The sequence below is a fragment of the Athene cunicularia genome (genome assembly GCF_003259725.1).
Source record: "Athene cunicularia isolate RWA chromosome 3 unlocalized genomic scaffold, athCun1 chr3_part1, whole genome shotgun sequence".
Lineage (NCBI taxonomy): Eukaryota > Metazoa > Chordata > Aves > Strigiformes > Strigidae > Athene > Athene cunicularia.
The window spans coordinates 92,072,939-92,095,805 of record NW_020799097.1 but is presented as its reverse complement, the minus strand read 5'-3'; the positions used below and the strand labels follow the sequence as shown (position 1 = coordinate 92,095,805).

Sequence of the window (22,867 nt, the reverse complement as noted above, 5' to 3'; positions counted from 1 at the left end):
AGTTTCAGGTAGTCACTTATTTGGAGAATATCTTAATAAGTACAAGTTAAAATACCTATTTTTTTAACCTTATTTTATTTTTTTTTTAATTAATTTTGTTTCTGTTTATTTGGGGGGTTTTGTTTGTTTTTCTTTTCCAGTCTGCTCTTCTAAGTATTGTACTGAGGGACTCATTTGCAGCTCCTGAGAAGGACATTTTTCAAGCTTTAATGAATTGGTGTAAACATAACCCCAAGGAAAACCATGCTGAAATCATGCAAGCAGTACGATTGCCACTAATGAGTCTAACAGAACTACTAAATGTCGTAAGACCGTCCGGACTGTTGTCACCTGATGCCATCCTAGATGCCATTAAGATTCGTTCTGAGAGTCGGGACATGGACCTCAACTACAGGGGCATGTTAAGTAAGTATCAGGTTTTATGTTTGTTTCTTTTTCGTTTAGTTACTATAGTTGTCTGGAGGATATGGTTAATTTGTGCTTTGAGTTTTTATCTATTATGTGTTTTAAAAAGCTTACATAATATCTTATGTACTGCTATTGCCATTTCTTTTCTTCAAATAATATTAGGCAACATATTTTCTTGCCTTGTGTATCAGATATTGCTCAAACATGAATGTTGTAATAAGAATGTGTTTTCCTAGAGAAAGTGCTATTTTAATGGAAAAGCTTTTGCAAATACATTAAAAATAAAAATGCATTTGCAGCAGGTTATATGATATTGAAATGGCTTTATGTTGATGGTGACTTGTTTTCTACTTCATAAAGATTTTCATCTTTTCTCCACTACTTTTGATTTTTCTCTTACTCATTACATGCTTGCCCAAATAGTATAAACAAGTCTTCCAAGATTGTATTAATGGAAGCCCGAAAAGTGTGAGGAGCCTTCTGTTTGATTTTTGTCTGTGCTTTCTGTTAATTCAACAAGAATATCTAACACTGAGCTGTAGAAAGATATTATCTACTGTGTGATTTACAGAGTATTTGCCCCACAGCAAAGAATAAAGTTAAATGTTCCTTAAGAGCCTGCACTGTAGTCTGTCAGTCATGTATGATGAGCCTTGAAAATAAGTGCTTTCTTGGAGCTGCATCTCCCCTTTGTTCTCTCTTAGAAGTTACAGATATTAATATTTAAACATATGAGTTTAATATTAAGATATTGTTAAAGGCTTGTCGTGCAAAGCATTCTGTTGACAGTGCAGTTGATAAATTTGAAAAATTTAAATGGTGTTTTCTGACTTCTTTTTCTGCATATTTATGTCTCAGTATGCTTCTAATATAAAAATTTCAAACTGGCAAAATCACAGCTTTTTAGAGAATTGAATTTGTGATGGTTTAGTACTACTTCATGTTCTTGGGACTTTTGCTGTTTATGGAAACATTGATGACCACTTGCAATTTCATAGCTGAGCAATTTATATACTACAGTGCAGTTAACATTTTACCGCTCAAATTCTGTTCTTTAGATGTTAAATTTAACATCCTGTTAAAAATCATACATCTGTTGCCAACCTGCCTGAAGAGTTCAGAGGCAGCTTTTCATCACTTAGCTTTCAGATCACGTTTTCTAGGGTTTCTCGTCAAGACTGTTAAAAATGTCTTTTTAACAGGGTGGTTCACCAATATATTGTTTTGTAGTTGGAGTTAGGGATCATTATCCCTAGTTAATCTTGTTGGAACATCTGTTCCTGGGATGTAACGGGTTTATTAATGTGAAATGGTGGCATAAATAACTTGCTTTACTGTGTGGGTTCAAAGCCCAAGCAACCAAGTTTCCTGTTTCACTCAGGTTCATTTAGCTTTGTAGAGTACAGGAAGCTTGTATACCTATTGAAATAGTTTGTATAGCTATACCACTGTCTATACCACCCTGCAGATTCATGATGCATCCTCATCTTGAGCATTTAATGTGATTTTTTTTTATTTTCCTTCCACTTCAAGAAAACCCAAAACCCCACCCAAAAAACCCAGTTGAAATTAGAACAAAAAAAATGGGAAAGAAAGGGTAAAAAATTATTAGAGGTATGGTGAGAGTTGATCACAAGAAGAGTGTGAATAGACCAAAACTTTAAAACCAAGAGGAAAGCTATGATTGAATGAGGAAGTTTCAATAGAATTCTGTAAAATCGTGAAGGGGGCTGAGAATATGGATAGTACATAGTAGTAAATTACCACTAATTATTATTACCATAAAAGACCTAGGGAAACATTGAATGAAATGGAAGAATCAAAATTTCTAAAATGCCATTCTTCTTGTATTCATGTTTTGTTGTTGTTTTTTTTTTTTTTTCTTGAGTGTGTGTTGTGGCCAAGAAAGGATACTGGCAGTAAATCTTTGTTCTGACCTAATACAGTTGATGTTCAGAACATCTAATTTGCAGTATGAGAGTGTAAAAAAAATAAGTAATTATTTCCTTTTCTTCTTAGTACCAGGGGAAAATATTGCAACAATGAAGTATGGAGCTCAGGTTGTAAAAGGAGAGCTGAAGTCTGCTTTATTAGATGGGGATACTCAGAACTATGACTTGGATCATGGCTTCTCTCGACACCCTATTGATGATGACTGCCGTTCTGGAATTGAAATCAAACTAGGCCAGCCATCAATAATCAACCACATACGAATACTCCTGTGGGACAGAGACAGTCGGTAGGTGCCAAGTTGACATAAAAAGAGACGGTAATGCATTTTGTATTGGTAATAATGTATCAGTGTGAAATACTCATCAAAATGTTCCATAGAAACAACATGATACAGTGTTGGAGATGACAAGTTTTATTTGAAAATACTGGGTTTTTAAATGCAGGTTGGGTTACTCACACACAAAACCGTATTTTGTGATACTAAACTACCTCATAATACTTCAATGTATTTTCTGTCTTCATTAAATAGTTTATATTACTAATGAAAGTTTATGTAATTTAAATTGTTTTAATTGTTTTCTATTTGCTGCTTAGTTTCCAAGTGCTTTTATTTTAGTTTAAAAAACAGTATTCTAGTTCTCTTGCAGAAGCCATGTTTTTTTACATATTTACATTCACAGAATCGTTCAGGTTGGAAAAGACCCTTGGGATCATGGAGTCCAACCATCAGCCCTACTCTACAAAGTTCTCCCCTACACCATATCCCCCAGCATCTCATCTAAACGACCCTTAAACACATCAAGGGATGGTGACTCCACCCCCTCCCTGGGCAGCCCATTCCACTGACCACTCTTTCTGTGAAAGATTTTTTCCTAATGTCCTGTCTGAACCTCCCCTTGACACTGAAGGAATGTTTGTTCAGATTTTTTAAATGTAACAAAATTGTCAAGAAATACCACACTGACAATAATTGAGAGATATTAATATTTATTTAGAATGTGAATTACTGACTAACTACAGTAGTTATTAGAAGCCACTTCATGGTGGGACTGGTGAAGTATGAGCTGTCATAGATGCCTTAGCCAATTTATGCTCAGATACTTTATTATGGAACGTATGAAAGATCAAATTATGCATATTTGAACAACTGAGTGGCTGCTTAAGTAGGAAAATTGTGAGCTTCTTTTTATCAGACATATTGAGTATATTAGTTTTATAACTTGCCATGACAGAGATTTTACTGTTTAGTAGACAGCTCATGCAGGTATTCATAAGCAATTTTCTATTAAAAACAATAAAATAAGCTACTTATGCTTTCAACACATTATTACTTTTATGATAAAAGATTAATTTTATATTACATGCAGACTAACAGTTTAGAAATGCAAGGGTTGCATTTTGTTTTCTTAACTAAGCTGTGTTATTTTTATAACAGGGTGTACTAATGTTTTATTGATTTTTTTTTTGAGTGATTTTTTTTAAAAAAATAATTTCAGTTATTAATAATTCAGAACAAACTGCATTAATTTTGAGCTGTTGTTTCAAGTACTTCTGATTCAGTTCAACTGAAATTTATGCTTCTCTCTTTCTTTTGGGAAGATTCAAAAGTAAAACTTAGAAGCTACAAGGAACTACTTCATACAATATTATACTACTTGTCCCAGAAGATCAACCAAATTTCTAAACTAATTATCAACCAATTTTAAAAAATTGGATAAGTATTAGAGCTATATTAATAATGAGGAGTTCCCTAGCAATTTTTAGAGAGCTAGTAACTAGGAAAATGCCCCTCAACTGCAAGCCATAAAAGCTGCTGAAACCTAGGGAAAAACTCTTCTCCTTGGAACAGCTTATTAAAAAAATATCTGTTGCTTGGTGTCCTATGCACTTTCTCTGAAACTTGTAGAACAAATGATTGTTGCTGGCAGAGTATCAGACAAGGTGGACCTCTCGAGTTTTTTGTCCCTGTAAAATACCGAGGGTACAGTGGTTTAGTATCTAGTTCCTGTGTTATCCTGAATTTTTTGTTTTTCTGTGAAAAGTTTGCTGTTGGACTTTCTTTTGCTTCTTATCAGGTATAGTACCTGAATTGTCAGGTTTTTTTCCCCCAGTAGCTCAACTGTCTAAGATAAATGGAAAAGGAACCATTTGGAGTATTTTGTCCAGTTGTGGGCTCCTCAGTATAAGATACTGGAGTGAGTTCAACAGGATACCAAGATGGTGAGAGCTTGAGGACACAATGTACAGGAGATACTGAAAGAACTTCTTCTTTTAAGAGAAGACATAGAAGTGAGAACTTAATGCTGTGTTTGCCTACTTAATGGAAGAATATAGACAATACAGTGCCAGTCTCCTCTTACAGCTGTGTGCTGAGAGGGCATAGAGCAGTGGACACAAGCAACAAGATTAATTCCTATTAAAATATTAGGAAGATAATTCATAATGAGGTAGTTGAAATTGGGAATAGTTTGCACAGAGAGATTATGGATATCACCCCTTGGATGTATGCAGAACTTTACCAGCCAAGGCTTTGCGGAACTTGCTCTAAGATTGTCCTCGATTTTTCTACAAATCCTTTCCAACCTCTATGCTCTTTTAGTGTAAGAATTACCAGCCACTTGTCTGCATCTTTCTCATGGGATACCTGAATAATGTCTCCAAAAGATGTTTTAGCAACTGTATGAGCACATGGTGGATTCTTGTTGAACATCTTTTTAAACTACTCATTCATTTTAACTTTGGTCTAATGGATATCTTTATATAGATGATGTAAATTCTTAAGAGAACCAAATACAAACTAATGGGCATATTTTCCACCTCTGGTTTAGAGGTGTTATTAACAGATTGATCTTTAGGTGTGAAAGTGCTAAGGAGACTAGCTGTCCAAATTAGCTCTCCAAAAAAGATGCTATCCTTAAGAAAAATAAAAGGCATAGTGTCGTCTATGATAGTGGAACTATATTTTTGAGATAGTTTTTTCTTTGCTTGGTACCTTCAGAAAACAAAAAAATAATAGCATGTGGTCTGTTGGTTACGTATTTACATTATTCTAACAATGGTGATGGGAGAACCCCTAAATTCTTACCACACAGAGGACAGACAGTAACTTCTGGATCCAAAATGCTCAACTCTAAAATGTTGGAGCCTACTTCAGTTAAATATGCATAAACTAGTAATAATAATGTTGCTAAAACACAGTGTATTTATATGGGCTGTGAATATTACACATCTGGTTGGTGTGAATGTGAAAGCTGATTATGCGACTGACATCTTAGACTGCTTTACATTTCTAAGTGCACAAATTGGTATTAACAGTGTTATCCAGCATTTTAAGACTTTTTAAACAATACCACTTTAGACACCTACCCTTCTAAGTCCTTAGCAGAAAATTGGAAATACTAATAAAGCATTTAATGTTTAACAAAAAGTGTCATGTAGAACTCTGGAAGAGCAGCTCTTCTTCTAAAAATCAGTGTGAAAGGAGGATAAGTACTAACATGGTCCTGTTGAAATGCCTGTGAATGTTGCAGACCAATATATTAAGAGCAAAAATATTCTGAAACATATTTTACGATTTGCTGATCCACAGGTGGAGTTCCTACTTCTTTCTGTGTATCACTGTTGTAGGTATAATACAGAAATAGTTCTGGCTTTTAAGTATTAGTTTGAGTTTTCTTTCTCCTAACAGCAAACTATAGGCTAAACATAACTGATAAACAAGAGGAAGACACAGATTCTTTTGATCACTTTTTTAAAAATTTTTTTATGAGGTAATTTTGGGATATGTAAGTAGTGACAGGCTTAATGTATCATAAACAACTGAAAGGGATAGAAGTAAAGAACAACATCAGTGAGAAAACTATGATAAATTTGTTTTTTTCAAGTGAAGGGTTTGAATATGTATTTTTGATCTGCTAAATGTTTTTTATTTTTCTTTATTGATATGGGAATAGAAATAATAACTGTTTCACTGGTGGTTTAGATTTATTCCATGCAGAAGGAATACAAATTATTATTTTTGGATTGAAAGTCTCCATTGCATTTTTTGAGAGACCATGGTGTCATCTAATTACTGCACATTGTGAATCTTAGGATGTTTTAAGTCATTCTGAAAACATATCTTAATGTAACTGCATGTGAATTTATTTTCAAAGCTAGTTTGAAAATAGGGATCTCTTTTAGGTATGTTAGATACAGGTCTGTGGGTAGGAACAAATAGTCTTCTTTTCAAAACAACTGAAAATCCAGAAGAAAAGGTGACATTTAATACCTGAAATGTGGCTGCTTGTATTCTAAACAGGTTGTTTTGGCAATCCACAGATCTTATTCCTACTACATTGAGGTGTCCATGGACGAGTTAGACTGGATTCGGGTTATTGATCACTCTAAATACCTCTGTCGGTCCTGGCAGAACCTGTATTTTCCTGCCCGTGTCTGCAGGTTAGTTCATCAATGTAATGTAGCATGGCTGTCATTAAATAATGTAGACACCGGGAGAAGTTGCTGGATTTTTCTGATGAATTATGTATTTCTGATAATGTATAATATACACAACTTTCATTAGCTATCTTAAAAAAAGAACATTTGTCTATCTTGATGGATGCTTTTTTGCTATAAATATAGGTGATAAATTGCAAGTATCCTGTTTTGAAAACTGTGATTCTTTTTTTTTTTTTTTTTGTCATACTCACTTTTCCTCTTACAATTGATTTGTTTTTTTCACTCAGTAGTAAACATCATTCCTTGACTGCCAAAATGTTTAAAATGTGTTGCTATAGAACTTGGAAATGTATTTAAACATATCTTTTAAATATTTTCTATTGTTTCATTGAAAGCGTGTTTTAAACAATTGTTAAAGATTGAAAAGGGAGAATTGGGGCTAATAAGGTTTGAGCAATGCTTTGTGTAAACCAGAGCAGCTAGATGGGTTTAATCATTATTAAGGTGGTGATGTCTTTTTACTCTAGGTGCTGGGAATTGTGGAAAAAGCTTATAATCACATTGAAGCTGCCTTATCCAAAAACTGAATCAAGCTCATTGATAGAGAGGCTACATTGTGTAGATTCCAAAGATGTTATCATCGTTAGGTTTTGGGTCATAGACCCAAAGAGGAAATGCCCTGTATAGTAATAATTATGCTCTAGACACAAACTTTAATCAGCAGAACAACTCTCGGAATCCTCAAGGAGGGGAAGTGCTTTCTTTTTCCCAAAGAATGATCTCTTTCTCTGATGTTACTGCTCTGTAGCATGGGATTGCTGGCAAGAAGTTGTATCTATGGGGAAAGAGTCTGGTGTGTCACTTGTGTGTGTCTCCTCAGATAACTTTCTCAGCCTCCTTATGTTTTACTAAGTTCATACCAAATATAACTGATCTGAAGTTTATTTTTCCTGACATAAACAAATACATTCTCACCTTTTCCCTGTTAGTTTTATGATTCTGATTTTACTGTTTTCTCTTTCTGAAATGGTTGGTGCTGTCCCTTAGTTTGTGTGTATATCTGACAAATTTTTGCTTAGAGGTATCTGTGATAAATCATCCAGCAGTGATGAAATGCCTCGTGGAGTTAGTAGGTGTTTTACATTTTCCGGGGATATATTTTTTGTGTGTGTGTGACCTTAACTTGGTGTAAAGTGGATGGATTGTTAGTAAGCACAACGGTTTTGCTTCTGTCATGTTACCAAGAAGATTTGAGGAGGTCTAGGGTGTTACAGTAGGACTTTCCTTAATCTTCTTTCAAAAGGGCAACCATTCTTTGGCCTCATCCAAAGACTTGTCCAAAAGTGATTTTTCTGTTGCAGCAACATTTTATCTCTTTGTCATCCCCCACCTCAGCTGTCTTCATCTGTGTGTGTGCTGTTTTGGAGCATCATGGTTCCGTTTTGGTGAAGGCTCTTTGTAGCCCTGCCTGAAAGTATGGAGAGGGAAGAGTGGAGGGGAGAAGGTTATTCCAGAGTTTTAGGTGGTACCCAACTCATTTTTTGGCACAAAAGGACCTCTTATATATTCTAGCTCTCCAGTGATCTCCTAATCCTGTGTAAATTACTTGCCCACTATTGGAGGAGCAGATTATCAGGAGGGAATTCATTTCATGTGCTGTTTTTGTATGCATAGCTATGTATTATCCACTTAAATGAATGCAGAAGCACACCTGGAAACCTTCGCTTGCAGTTTTATTTTAGCAGATATTTGAAGTATACAGTTGTCCAGGTACTACTACAACACAGATTTCCTTATGACATAGTCCTCTAATTTTTCCTGTGCTACTCCATGATCTCCAATAAACCTGTTATTTTCTATAAATCTCTGTTATGATATCCACGGAGTGGTGGGGAATTCCCTGGAGGTGCAGCTACTTTGAAGAGTGAGTGAAAGAGCTGAAGAGAAGTCATGTAGCATTATAAGTTTATGAGTACTTATTGTTAAGGAGCAGTAACCTTAAGGCAATATGAGTTCTCAGTTGAGTCAACATAATAATTCAGTGTAGTTTAGATAAGGCTGTTCTATAATCTCTCTTTACATCAGTGAATTGAAACCTAAATTATATTATGTTTGCTAGTCAAAAGTACTGCAGCTATAATTTATTGTTCTTACCTATTTTTTTCCCGTAAATAAGAAGAAAAGGATATTTAAAATGTAAATAGAGACCTAAAACTGCTAACAAATTTTTAAGGAGTTCCACTTTATGAACTTTGTATTTGTTTTTTTATATAAATATAAGTAGGTCTAACTTGAAGGTTGGCTCTGCTTTGATCAGGGGTTTGGGCCAGATAACCTATGTAAGAGAGGCTTGGAGTGGAGGAGGGAGCTACGTACAGATACATACTAGTATTTGGCTTTTAGTTAATATTTTGTTTAGAAGGAAGTAAGAAAGGAATACTAAACACTTCTTCTGACTCTAATTTCAGGTTTTTGTGATTATGTATTTAAAGTAGTTTTATTTGCTTAAATGAGTTAAACTAGTTGTCTCTAGGATACTAACATAGAAAGAAATCCTAAAATATGTAACAGTTTTTTGTCATCTAAAAATATATGACCTTCAGTGTTACGAGCACAGATTTAAAATATGAGCTAATATGAGATTGTCAGAATGTATTCTTTTAATATTTGATATTCTACTTTTATTGATAAGTCATACATGTTTATTGAAGGGCAGATATGTTTTAAGTGTTTTATATGCTCTGTCTAGAAAGAAATTGTTATCAGATTATCAACAGATAATGGAAAAAAACCTCATTTGAAAAGTGTTTCTATTTTTAATGGAAGACTATAATGTAACTTGGCAAATCATATTTATTAGCACTAGGTTAATCAACACATTCTTTACATCCAAATCTAGTTATGTTTTCATATTCCTCAACACTGCTTCTGTTGTATACTCTTGAGTCAGTGTGACAAGTCCCTGTACTAACATTTTCGTGTTCATGGACAATGGTACGGAGGAGTACGTTGCAAGCATCATGCTTTGCTTTTTCTTGCCATTAGTTTTAAGATTTATTCCCTTTTTGTCTTAGCAATGCAGATGATAATCTCTTTGCAAGCAACCACTTAGGGAAGCACACAGCAATTTTTTTAAAGGTTTGTATGCATTTTCAGAAGACAATGATCATCTGGGTGTCTTTCACAGCTCAGGTTCTTACCAGTATAGTTTTGTGATAGGTAGTGGTTTGGGATTTTTATTTTAAAGAAAGTTTATTTTATCTCAGAGCGCTTTATGGCATCACTGTATACTATGATGTTTGGAGGAGCAACAAAGAATTGGAGACTAGGATTATTGGGTGGTTTTTATTTACATACTTTTTCAAAGCAAGGGAGTAGAACATGCCAGATTCTGTACACATTGTTGAAGGACAGCCTGTTTGTGTCTGATACATTAGAGCAGTTGTTCAAACATAGATTATGAAGGGAATATGAGTCCTGTAACATTAGGCAAGGTTAGTTGCCTTTTTGAGTTACGTTTCACATAAATATTATTTCTGCAAGGTAAGAACTGTCAAGGGCTGAACTAATGTGTTCACCTGAGTTTTGAAAAGCTATTCAAATGTTTCCATGGGCATTAAAAATTGACAGAATGTATCTTCTCTTTGCATGTATGCAGGTTGCTTTTTTGTTTGATTTTTTTGAAAACTTTTCACTTTTCTCTTAAGTGAATCAATTTTAAAATCTGCAATAAATTCGTCTTTCACACTAGCTGCATTTAAAAAATGCAACCTTCTGGCTGTTAATTGTTAAATAAAATAAGTAATTCATACCACAATGATTTAAGACCAGTTCAATCTCCTTAAGCCATTTATTGTATTATGTGTGTTTATTGTATTATGTGTATTTTTAAATGCTTTTCAGGACATTATTCCAGCACCTTTAAAAATTGAACAGCCATTTACTATGCAGAGAAAACAAATAAGAGAGTGGAAGTACAGGGTAGCTTTCTTGTTTTTTAAAATGGTACTGTATTTAGAATTTATTTTGGTCCTAGTTTCATTGTTTGCTCTTATGTAGCAATATTCATTCAGAGCTGAAGACTCCCTTTAGAGGAACGATGGGAGACAGAAAATAATGTAAGCAACTTTCTGTCAAATGTAATTCTTAAGTCTTAGGTTCATAGTTATTCCAGCTTCCTGTTTTAATAGTTAGGCAGTGTAGAAGAGAATGTTTGTGTGTGTGTTGCTGTGTGGTTTCTTACTGTTTTTTTAAATAAATATTTTTCTCTATTTCCAAGTAAGTTTAATATGCAACTGTTAATCAAGCCAACCGTTCACTCTGTCATTGACCTGAAAAAATGAATACCATCTTCTTGATTATATTAAAAAGTTAACTTACATATCACTTACTCATTCCATAGTCCTGACAATGTTGAATTGTGTTGTGTTTCAAGAAATCAGTGATAAAAATCATAAGAGAGTTGCTTGTGGGGTATTTTTCATATCCCATGAGGATATCAGTTTGACTATGGGTTAGCAACAGTAGTTCATTTAAAAAAAAAAAACACAAAATAACAAAAGGGACAGATTTCAAATTTAGATAGCAGTCAGAGTTGTGATTCTAAGCCAAATCTCTTTTTAGGGATTAAAAATTGCAAATAAGTAAATGTTAGTACTTCTAAAGATCTTTGAATGGGCAATGCTGTTTTCTGTTTTATCCTTCTCATGTCTTTCTTCCTCTCAGTTTTTGTTTTGCAGCTTCATCTTTTTACTTAGTCCTAGACCACAATTTTTATTAATTTAGTTAAAGCAATAACAAAAAAATGAAAAATTTTGAGAGGTTTCAGACTAAGTCAAATGTATCCACAAGGTGTCACTATAATAAAAGTTTAAAAGACTATTTTTTTTCTGTTTAAACTTGTTTAGTGAAACTGTTATTCCTTAGTGTATGTTGTGCTTGTGTACTAAACTTCCCAGATTTACAGAATCATTCTGGTTTGTTGTTTTTGCAATAGAGAAGCAAGTAGAGAGATGTTACATTAAATCAGAAGGAAACTCCCAATTTGTTTTCCATGTTTCATCTCACATTAGATGATGCTGAGTTTTAATTGGGGGAGTATTTGCCTGACCAGGTCAATTTATAGTTTGAAATGTAATGCTATTTTGCCATTAATATCAGAATTTGAAAAAGATAATGAAGGAGGAAAGGGCTTGATTTTTATCTGCATTTGCTACTATTTTATTGTCTTATCTCTTCTTGAGATATTATAATGTGACTAATCAAAGGAAAATACTAATTAATTGTTACTGAATACATTTTTGGCCCTAAAGCATGTTTCTATGAAAATAAGTGATAAATGCCTGTAGAATAGTGCTGTAAATGTGGGACATTATTTAAGCATAATCTTTTTCCTGTTTTTTAATTTGTTTTAAATTGAAAAATGTTGAGGTTTTCTAATATGTGTAGGTTGAATTACTAGTGGTATAATATGTTTAAGTGCTCTGTGTTTTACCTTAAAGTACTTGGCTGCTGTAGAAAACATGGTGTAGAATTATTTTTACTTCAGAAGGTGTGTACTCAAGTATTAAATGTATTTATCAGTGTAGAGGGAATTTCTTGCCTTTCCTTTTATTAAACATTGATGTTATTGGGTGGTTTTTTGTTCACTGCTTCAACAGTTTTTGCTGCTAATGATCACACCATTTGTAATCCTCTGCCTGAGTGGAGACAAATTAAATTGTAGACCCTGTCTGCTGAGCATTGAAAAAATTAAAATGTAATAAGTGTAAATGTTTCAGTACTAATATAGTTCTAAGCTAAGAAGTGTTGGTAGTTGTGCACAATTATTTTGCAGGTAGTGACAAGTGAAGAGATGTGATTTTTCAAGTATAGGCTAGACAAGTCTTTTTTTTAAATTCTGTTCTTGGTCAGGCAACCTCAGACACCTGTGCTTTGTATTGGTGATGGTGCAGTCATTTTGGTTTTCTTTCCACTTGGGAGAGTCACTCATTGAAATTAGCTGCTGATTAAGCAGCAATGTCTCACTTTCAGCCCCAGTAGGTCTCTGACATCCTTACCTATAGTAGATACCCATTTTGCAGTTTTCCTGTGCCTGGTGGAAGCTTAGTGGATAATAACTTGCCAAAAGGTATTCTGAATGTGGTTCAATTTAAGATGATGTTGAAACAAGTGAGGAGTTAACTCTTGAGGAAAAAACAGTTGAAGCACTGTCTCAGGCACTTGAAATAAACTGAGAAGAAAGCAGTGTTTGCAGATCTAATTTAGCCCTGACTTTTTTATACAGGTAATTCTGCATCCTCTCTTCTCCCCCAGTAGAGAAATAGTGGTGGGCAGAAAAAACACACGGGCATCCAAAAGAAGTTTTTAAGCAGTGTTTTAAGTTAAAATGCAACCTTACTACATCAGTGACCTAACTGTGGTAAGGCCTTAAGTTGGTCTGAAAAGCATTTGAAAAATTTTTCCTCACTAAATCACTAATATCCTTATAAAAGGGTTTCTTGCAAATGGAAAGATTAAACTCGGGCAACCGAAACCATCTTTACCTTAGTTACCGCACTTAAGAAATACAAATGGTTGCATAGGCTAATGTTGATTAGTTATTTTATTTGTACTGTGCTTTGGGAAACATTGGCTGTTGTGTAAATATTTTATTTCTAACTGTGCAGATATGCTGATGTTCAGAGTTTGGGAAAAAAACAAAACCTTGCTACACAATACAAATTAGCTTTTCTTAGTTTCTGGATAACTGAAATCTTAAAATCTTTTCCTAATTCTAATGCTGTATGTAATAGAGTGATAATGTAATGTCCAGAGATGAGTAAAAAAAGCAATTTTGAAATGTCACTCCAGACCTTTGAGGGTTTTCACTGATGTTATTTTCACAAATCAGTTTTCCCTGCAGGCATGAAGTTTTCTGGGTTTTTTTTTGGGGGGGTGGGGCAGTGGAGTGGGGTGAGGAGAAGGGCTAATCATTCTTTCTGGTAGAAGGTGATCATACTGAGGAGTGTTTATTGGTATGTTTCCAATACCTTGCTTTTTAACTTTGTGAAATAAAAGGAAATTTTTTCCTGAAGTCTCCATTTTAGTGGCTAGGTCCTGCTCGATTATCTTTCTATCTGTTTTTAAATATCTTTTTTGATTTTTGAAATCTGACATTTTTTTCTTTTCCTAAGGTAAAGTGATAGTCTCAAATTTTTTCAAACAATGTAGATCATCTAAACAGGATTAAGAAAGCTACTACCTTGTCTGGGACAGAGTATTTATTGATTAAATCCCCTCATTTCAGGTTGTGTATACTTTTGATCTTAAGTTTATACTTCTAATTTCAGCTCCAAATGTGGTCCTAGTGATATAGAAGCTCATTTTTCTACAAGCATAATAAATAACATTTTTCATAAAGAGCTTTATCAAGGCAGCTTTTTTCGCCTCAAATTCCTTCTCTGCCATAACAATTTCAGTTATTCTAACCTAAAGAGCCCAATTCTGCTTTGAGGAAGAAGAAAAAAGCTAGTGTGCATTTCAGCTGTCAATGACAACCTGCCAGACAGCTCATCCCAGAAATGAATATTTGTCTGAAAAAGCATCTGTAGAGGGGTCAATATTGCTTGTATAAAAATACCTGAGAAATGTGAGAGCCCACCCAACATTCCAGTTTGTTGCATGTGAATGATAAGAAAGTATTGTATATTCTTACTTTTTGGCTTATAGTTTAGAAGAAACAATTGACTTTTTAAGAGATCCAGATTACTTATTTCTCACATTTGACATACTACAAAAGCTCCTGCTTCTTATTATGGTTAGAATTTCTATGTTTTCTAAATCTTGATGTATTCATTGTGAGTTTCTTAAACTGTAAATTGTCTCTCGGTTTGTTTTCAAGCTGTTTCACCTCATAAGAGAGATCTGACATAGGTGAAAATTATTAGCAGTTATTCATCTTGACAGTGATACATAAAGATATATCTAAACACTAAATTATCAAATTGTTCATAATAATTCTACACCAAGTTGTATTTTATAGTTGATGTTGCATAAGACAAATCTGTGTTTAAAAGGCATCTTCAACACTCTTTTTCTTTAAATCCTCTTCTGTGATTTCTGTTACACTCCCAAGAGCTAAAATTAACTGTGAAAATTCGCCATATATATTTCCAAAGACAGGCTTTTACAAAAGGAAAGCTTGTTTGGCCAAATTTGTATGAATTCTGGTTTATTTTAGTTTGTTGATCAGTGATGGCCATCTGTTGAAGTTGTTTGATCCCACTGTACAAAGCATTTATCTTTTTTTCCCCATTTCTCAGCAGATAATGGGCATGGTTTGTTGATGTATATCTGGAACACTGTACCATGCTTACAATTACACATTATGAATATTCAAATTGTATATGTAAAACCAAGTAATACACTGATGTGGGTTCACTTTTCAGTTTCTAAGTTTATAAAGCCATCTGTCAACCACTACTAGGCCAGATTCAATTTTGGAATAATTTGGATGATGTTAGGAATTTTATAGTAAAGCAAATTTGTCTGTGGTCAAACTTGATTCTTTGTTCACAAACCTCATGTTACCCTCCATGTAGCACTTTTTAAAGTTATAAATCAGTGTATGGATGGTAAAGTCATAAAGTAAACTGCTTTATTCAGTGTTCCTTTTCTTCTCAAAAGAAGCTTGTAGAACTGGTGTTGAACTTAAGCTTCTCAATCTTGGACTGTACTTGCTCTTTCTCGTCTCAGTTTCATTTGGATGATTAGGCTGATGGTTCCAATTGATGAGCTTTTAAATAGTTTTCTGTTCTAGGAATATTCTAATAGTTTTTTTTGTGAAAGGAATATTCACCTCCTGGTATGGAAGAAGATAGGACAGAAACAATGGAAAATTAAAAAACAAGCTGAAAAGACTAATAAATAAAAATTAATAAATTAGGTGCTATAGAGAATCAAATTTATAGGAAATAAGACATATGAAAGCATACATAAGCATCTTCAACTGACAGAAATGAGTGAGTGAAGGAAAGAAAGCAATGGAAAAGAGAGATCACAGGTAATACAACATGTTCAGAAAAGAAAAATCAGTGCAATTGAAAAATGTTTTAAAAGATCGTGGTTTCTACAGCAGGAATAATTATAGGAAAACCATGTGTGTTTTATCATTTTTCAGGCTGCTACTGCAAGCAGTTATTTTATTACTTGTAGTCTTATAAGAGAAAGAATGGTCTTTGTAAAACACAAAGATTCTGCATTTGGGTTTTCATTTTTACCACAAAGTAATTTTTACAGCTTTATACTTCCATGCTTGTTTTTCAATTGTAAGATTGGGACAAATATTTCCATACTTCACTGGAAATGTAATGAAGATCTTGGAATTTGTAGGTACTGTAAGTAACATCATTAGTGATCAGTAAAGTAGTGGCTTCATTACCTTTCTTCATACCATTTTCTTTGTTGCTTTTACTGGGGAATAACAGCAGTGATGGAAGGTGTATTAAATATTGATTTCTAAATCTGTATTCTGTTCAGTTAAATTATCTTGTCTCTTTTAATGGCAAATTGCAAACTTGGCTAATCAAGCTGCATTCTCATTAACAACATAAGTGCCTTATTGAGTCAGATCAAGGGGCACCTCAACCTGTGTCCTGTCTCTGACCCTGAGAGCAGGAGCTGCTGGTAAGAGAGAGAGCCTGTGAGCTTGGCCATACTCTCTCTTTCATTTGCCTAATACTCCTCTGATCCTGTTCGTATACATTCATAAATTTCTTGTCTATTTGTTTATCTAAGGTACTTCTCTGATTAGGCTGTTACCTACTGCTTCCACAGCTTCTAGTGGCAGCAAATTCCAACAGTTCATTTGCCACTAAATAAAGAAAATAGTTTTATCTGTTTAAACAGTTCTTTTACTAGTTTGTCTTCTAGTTCCATTATTGTGGAGTCTGGGGAATATCAATGCTTCATTCACCTTTTCCACTCTTATTAAGATTTTGTGAATGTCAAGCATAGCCCTCTCAACTATCACCTCTTTGATTCCATCTACTGTGTTGCTTTTATGATTTTAGGTGATCTCTGTACCTTTTGTGACTCTACTATGTACTACTTGAGGTGTTGAGACTAAAACTGTACACAAGCACTTGAGTAATGGGTGCACCAAGCTGTTACAGAGTGACAGAACAGCACTATTTTGTCCTCAGCACTCTTCCCAGTGATGTGCAATATTTCAGTGATCCACTGGCATTTGACTACCCAGAAAACCTTACTTTCATCTGCAGACTTGGAGACTGAAATAACGAGAATCTAGGATTGTTAACTCCCAGGCAAGATTATATATTATCCCAGAAGCAAGATTATACATTTCATGACTCTTATTGACAGTATTTTGCAAATTAAAACTTCTTTGGCTCTCACAGTTCCTTGACTGTGTGACTTGCATGACACTTGAAGCGTTGTTGAACTCCTATGTTAAAGCTTTAAAAAGTAAGATTTGTTAGTATTTCGTTCGGTTGAAGTTGATCCACTATTTACAATGATTAATTCTCTGATAGACTTCAGAAGTTAAAATCAAATGTGGGTGTGTTGTTTTCTTTTCCCCAAAATTTTACTCTAAACCTTTCAGGGGATTTTCTTAAGCTATGCACTATCTATTTTGGGGAGGAGGATGAGCATGCATGATTTTTTTAGTAATAACTAGAACTATAGCCCTTTAAAGTGAGTGAACCATTTTGAAGTTAAAATAATTACTTTCATGTCCTCCTATGTAGAATTGAGGGGAGGAAATTGGTTGTTTTGCAGATTTATTTTTAAGTGGTTACAATTAAATTGGACTGGAAAAATTCTGAAAAGCCCTTATGAGTTTGAAGAACATGAGTTTTGTCTGAGAGACTTGACTTTTCAAATGTGTAGGATTTGTGTGTGGGTGATTTATACTAACTTCCCATGTGATTTGACATTACATGTTCATCTTCACATTAACTTATCAGACGCCCTCGCTCTTTATGCCATCAAAATTTGGATAATAGAGTTTAAAAATAATTTTATTTAAAAGAGCAATTAATTCAAAAGAAAATAATGTGTTACTGTTTCTGTAACAAGCTTTTAAGAGTCTAGAAATTAAGAGTTTAAATGTTATGTGTTTGGACATTTGAAAAAATTAGGAGTAAATTATGAGTACACAGTATTAAGGCATACAATCAATCTTAACTGTGCCTTAGGGTGTTTCCATACAGCAGTTATGTTCTTCTGTGCATATTAATAAGGGTTTTTATCTGATAAAATTCACTGCTAAGAATTACTGCACTTGGCTTTTTATTACAATATCAGTAACAGGACAGTTTTCTCTGTAAATGAGTATTTGTGAAGATTTTCACTGATGTTGGCCAATTCTAATTATTTTTTTTTAGTTTAACTAGTGGTGTTAATGTTTTGTTTGGAGAGTGAGGGTTACTTTTTCTTTGCATTTTTACAAGAGTATTTTTAATTTTGATTTAATAGGTAGGAAAACTAAATCTGGGTAAAACACCGTGTATATGTGTATGCATAGTTGCTGTTCCCATTCAGATTGTATTTCATCCCCTTTTTTTTAAGGAAAGGATTTAATGTATATTTAGATGAAAACTGATTTTAAAACTTCGGTAGATCAGAGTAAGGTGAAGGGCTGGAAGATGTTATGGCTGATGATTCCAGTTTGTAGTAAATTATAAAGCATGTATAACAGCTGTAAAGTGAGATGACTTCCTGTGTCATATTTCATCTTGCCTTCAAAGATAAGTGTGTAAATAAAAGGGAAACAAATTGTTTCAATATGGCAAATCCATATTATTTCTTTGGAGTGAAAATGAATGAAATTGAAATGATTCACTCCAGGGTGAAACTAGAAACTATAAATGTATTTTATCCTCTTGATGTGGATTGACATACTGCAGATTAGTAATAAGAGAATCTTCCTCATTTCATTTTCCTCATATCAACAGTAGTAAGACAGCTTCATGAGTACTGAATTAGTCAAGAAAAAGGGGTTCACCATACTCTCACAGAAGACATATAATTCACCATTTTAACAGAAACTGGTGTTCACTGTTAGAAAATTATTTTTTTCAGACTTCTTAAACACTTTTTATCCCTTGTGTGATGGAAAGTTTGTAGTTCCTGTGCCTCGTCTGAATCATCTACATATCACCTGATTTCTGGGAAGATACTAAAGGCTCTTTACTGTCACCTGTCATGTGGCTGTGTGTTGGCACCATTGCATCTAGCATCTAACTGGTTTTCTCCACACGTGTCTGGAAATAAATATAATAATAAGGTTTGAGATCAACAGCATATTTAGAATACTTTGTTTCTGCAACTGTCCAACAGTCTCTTGGCATTTTGTAGAGAATGAGACATCTGTGGAAGGTTCACAGTGCCATATGCAAGTTGAGCTTGTGGGGTTTGTAGTGGTGATACACAAGCAAGCTAACAGGAAAATTATCTGCAGCCACTGAAACTTTCCCTATCACCTATATGAATGCAAAGAAAATAAAAATGAAACTTTTCTGACCATTCAAAAGCCATATCTTTCTGCCTTGCTGACAAGTGTGGCAAAGTAGATAGAAAAGACCTGTCTTCTAGAAATTATAGTTGTGTTTCTCAAGTCTAACTTTCACAGTTTGGTTTAGAATAATATGCCAAAATAATGTACCAGTATTCATTCTTTTTAGACAAAAATCAGTTCATTTGTTTTCCATAACTGGTTATTTATTAAGAATTCTTCCTTTACTAAGACTTCAATGAAAAATTTAGGACATGGTTCTTAATCCAGTTTTCCTTGTGTATCTGTTTCTTACCAGTTTGAATGCTGGAGAAGTGCAGATGCTCAGTTGAGTTTTCATGTGACATGTGAGATGCTCTGCAAAAAAGTATGCTGCTAGATATTCAATTTTCTGGTACATAAGAATTCTTTGGAGACCACTACTGTCAAATTTGTTACATCACAGAACTGTATAATGTTTCCCAGAAATAGTCTGACAAGGATAAAGGTTGGCTGACTTCACAGCAAAGAGGTTCTGGAGGCCAATGCAGTCTAACACAAATTGTTGGAGGAGGCTAATCTTGCTACATTGCACATATAATTAATAGAGACCAGAGAACCTCTTCCAGAGCTTGATGGAGAGCATGAACCTAAATGTCGTGTTTTGAATGCCTTGTAGAGAAGTCTTTTTATATAAACTGATAGCGTTGGGAACCTCAAGTGACTGTTACTACAACATAGCTCTGCAAGTTGAATGCCTGCAGCTAAATGATGTGATTAATTCCTCTTTTCTTTGGGAATCGTTCCTTGTTAGGAGCGTTCATGTTACAAATTTAAGGTATGCATGTGATGGAGTAGGTTAATACTTCTCTGGAGCAATGTTAGTACAAGGGCAGGAGGGTGCAGGTAAGACTTATGCTCAGGAAAATACTGTTTGATATTGGGGGAAAAAAACCTACTATTGGAAAGTATTTTCAGAAACAGTGCTCTGAGTTTAGACGGGCGTCACAAACTTTTGAGGGGGAAGAAATGGTACAAACGAAGTAGAGGGGATGTAGGTAGGAAATAGAGGTGATGGGATGGCTTGTCTGCTCAGATAACTTCCTAGGATTTCTATACATCATACATCTACACTAGATAAGGCAAGTGTGAAGGAGAAAACATGAGTGCTTTGGCAGAAGAGTGATTAGGTTTGTATTTGGTAATCTGTGGAGATGATAGGACTCTGAAATTCATCTTTTAAATGCTGATGAGTCTACACTTTTTATTCAAGGGGCAATGGACATTCTACATTTTACTGGTATTTGTTTCTGTATTGTGGTTGTTTTGTATTTGTCATCAGAAACAAGGTGACTGAGATGAGATACTTGAATTTTGGGGAAAATCTGTTTTTTGTGGGTTTTTTATGACTGGTCTGCTGAATTATCCCACACTTTACAAAATGTTTAGGTTTGTTAAATAAAAATTTCTGAGTTAGAATTCTCAAAAGGTACATTTTAGACACAATATTAATTTATGTCTAAAATTAATCTAAAAAGGCATTTAGCAACAGGGGAGATGACTGAACATTTTATTCTGTACTATAAGCTTGTTTAGTGCATGTTCTTCCAAAAATTATTGTTAAAGAATCCTCCAAATCACAGTTTAAGGAAAATTGTTTAAAGCAATGCACAGGGTGCAAACTGAGTGTCTGCCCAAGTTGGTCTGTTTCCTTTATTAGCTTTGGCAACTATTGTACCTCAGTTAAAAATGTGATGCATTGTTCTGTGTGTTTTGGGACGATGGCATTTAAACATTTTTTATGGGAGGTGGGGGAGAGTGAGAGGAAGTACTGTTCTTAAGCAGCCTCTTGAGCATTTGGGGGACTTCACTGGTGTATCATTTGTAAAATCTTTTAAAAATAACTGATTTTGAAATATATCTTCTCTGGCTATTTACTCTGCTTTAACTTATTTGATGCTCTTTCTCATTTTGTACTTTGGATGACCAGTGTTTGAACTGTTCAGAGACAAACCACCAAATTTATTTAGTGGTTACATTTTTTAAAAAATAAATTGGAGGGAGAAGGAGACATCTAGGCAGTAAGAACATCCATTATCCTGTTTTATTTTAAAGTAAGTTCAGTGGTCCATTATATAAAATTGCCATTTTAGTGAAATTCATAATCTAATCTTTATTATGTGGCTTTGTGGCTTACATTGTATGCAGCTGCCGTGATGCAGTTTAAGAAGTTGAATATATTTGTGCCTTTCTCTATTACCTAAAAAGGCAATGTTTCAGTATGAGAATGTTATGGTCATTATATCAATTCCTTAAGTGCAGGTGGGAGGAATTACTATCGATCTAATCGATTTAATAGTTTGTATTCAGAATCTATGGAAAGAAATAATATTTTGTAGCTGAGTAACTGCTGAGTGTAATCCTTCAGGCAGAATTCTGAAAGCAGCTGTATAACTGGAAAATTACATTATTTTCTTTTTCAGGCATAACTGGACTTGAATATCTTCATTTTAGATTCTAGTGAATTATATCTTCATAAGGAGCTAAATTATGTATTTTATTTCATTCATGCAGATAAGAATTTGTTTTGGGTATTAAAATTAGGAACTGGATGTCATTACTGTGGAATTTATTGGAAGTAGTTGCGGTACTTAAGAGAAAACAGGTCACCACGGGAGTCACAAACAATTGAGAGTGCTTTTATACAAGGTGAGTTGGATCAGGCTGATAGGAAGGGACTGAGCTTTTTAGTTCTCTCTGTGGTGTTTTTCCTATGTCTAGTGGCCTTTTTATATGAGAGAGTAGGGGTTTTTTTTCTGTGGTCCTCTAAACTTCTTTCGGTTTGCTTCCTCTCAGTTTCTGATTTTCAAAGCCAGTCGGTGCTACTTCAAACACTGGCTGGAAGAAATGACTCAACAGTACTATGGAGCTTTCCTACACACCTATTCTTTTAAAGAGAATTTCTGTGTTGAATATGTAGTTATCTTGATTTATGGGTCAAGAAGGTTATGTACAAACATGTCAGTTTTTCAGTTATTAATAAGCTCCACCCTGGTTAATACAGTGGTTTCATTGAGGTTGGCTAAAATACTCTTACACTGAGTGAGCTGAAGTTCCATGAAGATGGAATAGACTAACATGTCTCATCTTAATGATGCAAGGCTTGTAAAAGAGGAATATGTACAAATTAATGTCACTATTGGGGAAGAAATAATTTTTTTTGTGGTTTATATTTTCTTGTGAATGATGTTTCAGGTATTCAGACTTGGTGTTTTAGAGTAGACTTCTTCCATAATAATTATAGGTAAATATTTTCAAAATTCTACATAAGAGTTAATAGATTACAGTGGGTAGCTAAAATAAAGCAATAAACACCAATAGCAAGAACAAAAATGGGGAATTCTTACCCAAATAATCTGAAACACACTTGTGCTTTCACTTTGAGTAGCAGATTATTATTTTTTTTTAATTTTAAATGTAGGAGGGAAATATACAAGAATTCTGTGAGCTTTATTGCCACCATTTAATTAGAATATGCTATGTCATTCTTGGAGGGGGGGGGGGGGG

The 22,867-nt window shown here is 34.2% G+C and overlaps 1 protein-coding gene across 1 annotated transcript in view; it reads left to right on the top strand.

Moving 5' to 3' along the window:
• The window catches only part of BTBD9 (BTB domain containing 9), a 125,385-nt gene that overhangs the window by 9,412 nt on the left and 93,106 nt on the right, over positions 1-22,867 (top strand). The window contains exons 5-7 of the mRNA XM_026844895.1: positions 141-405; positions 2,428-2,647; positions 6,682-6,801. Coding sequence (XP_026700696.1) covers positions 141-405; positions 2,428-2,647; positions 6,682-6,801 — 605 coding nt within the window. The remainder of the gene's footprint in view (positions 1-140; positions 406-2,427; positions 2,648-6,681; positions 6,802-22,867) is intronic.